This window comes from Clupea harengus, unplaced genomic scaffold (genome assembly GCF_900700415.2).
Source record: "Clupea harengus unplaced genomic scaffold, Ch_v2.0.2, whole genome shotgun sequence".
In the NCBI taxonomy this organism is placed as follows: domain Eukaryota; kingdom Metazoa; phylum Chordata; class Actinopteri; order Clupeiformes; family Clupeidae; genus Clupea; species Clupea harengus.
In genome coordinates, this window is record NW_024879747.1 from 52,501 (window position 1) to 57,982 (window position 5,482).

General features: G+C 47.6%; 1 protein-coding gene across 1 annotated transcript in view; it reads left to right on the forward strand.

Moving 5' to 3' along the window:
• LOC122130217 (adhesion G protein-coupled receptor L1-like) overlaps positions 1-4,206 on the forward strand; it is a 51,878-nt gene extending 47,672 nt beyond the window's left edge. Inside the window, exons 21-26 of the mRNA XM_042704878.1 lie at positions 204-359; positions 940-1,036; positions 1,449-1,595; positions 2,339-2,356; positions 3,505-3,786; positions 3,938-4,206. Coding sequence (XP_042560812.1) covers positions 204-359; positions 940-1,036; positions 1,449-1,595; positions 2,339-2,356; positions 3,505-3,786; positions 3,938-4,206 — 969 coding nt within the window. The remainder of the gene's footprint in view (positions 1-203; positions 360-939; positions 1,037-1,448; positions 1,596-2,338; positions 2,357-3,504; positions 3,787-3,937) is intronic.
• Positions 4,207-5,482: the final 1,276 nt, after the last annotated feature.

The following is a 5,482-nucleotide window of genomic DNA, read 5'->3' on the forward strand; positions in this document are numbered from 1 at the left end:
AGAATTCTGTTTTATGTATTTGTGTGTGTGTGTGTGAGTGCATACGTGTGTGTGTGTGTGTGTGTGTGTGTGTGTGTGTGTGTGTGTGTGTGTGTGTGTGTGTGTGTGTGAGTGCATACGTGTGTGTGTGTGTGTGTGTGTGTGTGTGTGTGTGTGTATATGTGTGTGTGTGTGTGTGTGTGTGTGTGTGTGACTCCGCCCAGGTCCATAAGGAGTATAGTAAGTGCTTGCGTCACTCCCCCTGCTGTGGCCACTCCTCCAGCTCCGCCTCCCACGGCTCCCTCAAGAGCTCCGCCCACCGGGGAAACAGCCGTTACTACGGCGGCAGCCAATCACGTCATGCCCCTGCACACAGACAGGTAAACCCACCTACATACACTCGTATGAAGTACTTATAACCTGCACCTGAGTATGGTATGTTTGTACACATACGGTCAGAATGCGAACAACACCAATAGCAGGAAACATGGTACTTGTTTACTATTGCTGGTGTCACGCTTTGCCCTAGGATGAACAGCCTACCTCAGTGTACATATTTACTATGAACACACACACACACACACACACACACACACACACACACAATGACAGGATTTACAGCCTACCACAGTGTCCAGATTTACTATGAACCTTCTTCCCATCCCAACCCATCTTCACAGAACACATCAAGACAGTGCAGGAAATAGGGTTACACACACACATACACCCACACACACACACACATAGACACATACACGCACATACACACACACACACACACACACACACACACACACACACACACACACACACATAGACACATACACACACATACACACACACACACATACACCCACACACCCACACACATAGACACATGCACGCACATACACACACACACACACACACACACACACACCCAATGTCATGAACATGTATATGTGATGTACCTGTGTGCAGAGTCGGATCAGACGCATGTGGAATGACACCGTCCGCAGACAAACCGAGTCTTCCTTCATGGCGGCAGACATGAACAACACCCCCACCCTCAACCGAGGTAGGTCTCTCTCTTTCTTTCTTTTTTCTCTTTCTTTCTCTCTGACTTTCTTTCCCTCTCTCTCGCCATCTTTCTTTCCTCACACTCTGTCTCTTTCTCCCTCTCCCTTTTTCACACTCTCTGTCTGTCTGTGTCTCTCTCTCTCCCTTTTTCACACTCTCTCTCTCACACACTCTGTCTCTCTCCATTTTTTACACTCTATCTCTCTCTCACACTATCTCTCTCTGTCTCTTTCTCCCTCTCCCTTGTTCACTCTTTCTCTCTATATATACTGTATCTCTCTCTCTGTCTCTTTCTCCCTCTCTCTTTCTCCCTCTCTCTTTCTCTCTATCTCTCTGCTTCTCATTCCTCACTCTCTCTTTCTGTCTCTCTCTTCCACTGTTTTCACCTTGCCTTGCCTCTTCTCTCTCAGGCACCATGGGCAATCACCTTTTGACCAATCCGGTGCTCCAGACTCGCGCTGGCACCTCCCCCTACAACACCTTATTGGCCGAGACCTTCAATCCTCCCTCCCCCGCTGTGTTCAACCCTTCTTCACCTGCAGTGTTCAACTCCACAGGTTTGTCTGTCTGCTCATTGGTCAGTCCGTCTGTCCGTCTTCATCCATTTATCTGTCTTTCTATTTGATTTTTAAATCAGTCTTTCTGTTTGCTTGCTTGCTTGCTTGTTCATTTGTCTGTCTGTAAGTGTGTTCTATTTTAAGTCTCTTTCTCAATCAGTGTCTGTTGAGATGTCTATCTATGTCTCCCTCTCTCTTTCTCTCTTTCAGTTACTCGCTAATCAGTGTCTTTTGAGATGTCTATTTCTCTCTCCCTCTCTCTCTCTCTCTCTCCCTCTCTTTCTCCCTCTCTCTCTATATATATATACCTATATATACCGTATATATATCTTTCCTACTGCCCTTCTGTGTGTCTATGTGTCTGACTGTCGCTGTGGTCACATGACTGTCTGCATGTCTGGTTGCCTGTCTGTCTCTGTCTTTCGTCCATGTCTGGTTGCCTGTCTGTCTCTGTCTTTCGTCCATGTCTGGGTGTCTGTCTGTCTCTGTCTTTCGTCCATGTCTGGGTGTCTGTGTCTGTACTGCTTTACTGAGTGTTCACTTTCCTCCCTAACTGTCTTTGTTTCTGTTTCCCCACTACCTATGTCCATTCCTCTGTCCCTGTCTCTTTCTGTCTTTCAATTTTGCTTCTGTCCGTCTGCCTCTCTCTCTATTGCTCTCTCTCTCTCTCTCTCTCTCTCTCTCTCTCTCTCTCTCTCTGTCTCTCTCCTTCTCCTTCTCCCTGGTCTGCTGATGCTGAACAGGAACATACAGAGACTCAAGTACGACCTCCAATGCCCTTCACCACTCCTCACTCCCTCCTCCATTTGTGTTGTTGTGGTGTTTTTCATGACCCCTCTCGTCTCAGAATTAATAGCCGCTATGACTAATAGCGTCTGCCAAATGAACAAATTATTTAACGGACGAACAAACAAAAGAATGAATGGATGAATGAATGAATGGATGAATGAATGAATGGATGAATGGATGAATGGATGAATGAATGAATGAATGAATGAATGAATGAGTGCATGAATGAATGGATGAATGAATGAGTGCATGAATGAATGAATGAGTGCATGAATGGATGAATGAATGAATGAACACATGAATGGATGTGGATGTGAATAAGGCCCTTAGTCACAACAGCAAGATGACGCGATCACTCAGATGATGTGGGGCTGAGTCAGACACAAAGGTTAAAGGTTAATGTTTCCCCACCGACAGAAACAGGAAGTTATGAAACTCTAATGGGATTGGAGAATGACTGTGATGGCTCGAGACTATGAGGGCTGAATATATGGAACGTATGGAATGATTTAATGAACACGTGAATGAATGAATGAATGAATGAATGAATGAATGAATGAATGAACGCATGAGTGAATGAATGCTCTGGACTATGAGGGCTGAGCCACTGCTGTTGTTTATGTTAGCATGACATTGATGTTACCATTACTTGTACTTCTTGTAGTGATAATAAGAAAAAGGATTAGTAGTAGTAGTTGTGGCCATTATTTCTGATATCTGTTGTGATTTTAATAGTTAAGTAGGTTATAGTGATGGTGGTCACTATAACCGTGACAATACAGTGATAATATAGTGATAAACTAAAAGCGATAATAGCACTCGTTCTACGAATATGAATAGTTATTACCTGTCATTCATATTGCATTCATGTCACATTGTCATGTACCTCTTAGTAAATGTGGCTTCATTGACTGTCACGATAATGATTGTTCTCCTCATTATCATTTTTGACAGTGGCGTTGATGTTAGTAATGGTGTTGTTGGTGATAGCTTGTTTGTTATTGACTGATTGTTAGTATCTATACTGTATGTATATTTAATGTAAGTATTTCTATTTCTATATCTATATGTTCACTGATCTATATGTTCACTGTGTTGTGTTTCTCTGTCTGTCCACCAGAGGGGACCTTGTCTCGCAGCCGTGAGTCCAGCGGACTGGAGGGCGTGCGTCTGAATGGCAACTACAACAACAGCTATTCGCTGCACGGCGTGGGTGGCGGCAGCACCGACTTTCTAGGGGTGGGCGGATCTGTCCAAGGGGCGTGTCTGGGGAGCACTGCTCCACCCTTGCTGACCCGAGAGGGGCGGAGCACAGCGGCGCTGCGGAGGAGGAGGAGGAGGAGGGATGCGGAGGAACCTATCGGACGCCGCCGCCCTGGAGAAGATGATCATCTCCGAGCTGGTGCATAGCAACCTGCGCCCATCAACCGATCGCTATGGCACCAGCCACACAGGAGGAGGAGGCGGCGGCGGCGGCGGTGTTGGTGGAGGAGGAGGGGCGGAGCTTGGCACGGAGCCACGCCATCAGAGCCAAGACTTCCTGTCGTCAACAGGGCAACGGGAACCGCCCCAGCGACCCTTGCCCCGCCCACCGCCGCCGCCCCCTGACGATGAGGACGAGCTCCTCTACAAGGCCCTGGAGAAGCCCCGCCTACCCGACAAGCCCCGCCTACCAGAGAAGCCCCGCCTCCTGGAGCACCACCACACCCAATCTGTGTTCTACCAGAGCGAGGAGGAGTCTGAGAGCCTATCGGCCGAGCTCACGGAGAGCATGGGCGGAGCCGGCCGGGACGAGACTCTTCCTACCCCGACAGCAGCCTGAAGGGCTGGTAGAGGTCATGACAGGGTCAAGGGGCGGAGGAGGAGGAGGAGGAGAGGAGGAGGAAGCGGTGGCCTGCCCCCTGATGAGCTCTACTTCAGCGCCAGCCGCCCCGCCCACATCTCCGCATTCTACCAGCCCCCGCCACGGCGGACCAATCAGGACCGCGGGATGGGGCTGGAGCCCACCCACGGAGAAGGTGACGGACAGATGCAGCTGGGTGACGAGCCTGTGACTAGGGCGCTGGTGACCGGGACACGGAGGAAGGGGAGGAGGACCAGCCGTTGATGCCATCGCTGTGGACGACAACAAAGAAGATGATGATGATTGAGATGAGTCCTAGCCTTATCATCTTCACAGTCGTCGCTTAGATGAAAATGATCATAACAATGACAACAGATGATGAAGATGACTGTAATGATGATGGTGATGATGATGATGGTGGTGGTGGTGACCTTCATCAAAATGTTGATGGCAGCAGTAGAATGCTTGGTCATTACTTACTTGATAAATTTAAAATGATGCTGACTTCACCATAACCATCAGCTTAGGTAAAGATTAAAGTTTTTGTTAGAATGATGATGATAATCGTGATGATGATGATGAAGATGATTATGATGATGGTTATGGTGGTGAGGATGATGTCATTGTTATGATTGTTTCTCTGATGGTGGTCGCAAGGCAATAACCATTGGCACCATTATGAAGTTTAATATGACACCAATGATGATGAGGATGGTGATGATGATGAAGGTGGTAGTGGTTTTGCCATGCCGTCCTTCTCCCTGCCTCTATCTCCCGGTCGCCCACACACCCACCCAGCTCATTTCACTGCCCTCATCGCACACACACAAATACTCTTCATCCCTCGATCCCTGGCTTATTTTATCTTCCTCCTTTTTCTCTTCTACATCTGCTTACCATTCTTTTTATTACTTTACTTCTCTCTCTCTCTCTCTCTGTCTCTCTCTCTTTCTCTCTCTGTCTCTCTCTCTCTGTCTCTCTCTCTCTCTCTCTCTCTGTCTCTCTCTCTCTCTCTCTCTCTCTGTCATGCCATTCCACTCTGCTCATTTAATTCATATCTTTCTCTATCTCTCTCTCTCTCTCTCTCTCCCTCTCTCTTTCTCTATCTATCGTTCTGACTGGGTGGAGTGTTATTGATGTATTGTCAGTCACTTTAATTGATTCTTAGTGTTTTCGTTTTCTCCCGCCTTTTCTGCCCTTGTTTGCCCCTTTGGAGAATGTGACAGGCTTTTATGCCAAACAACCCCCGCCCCCA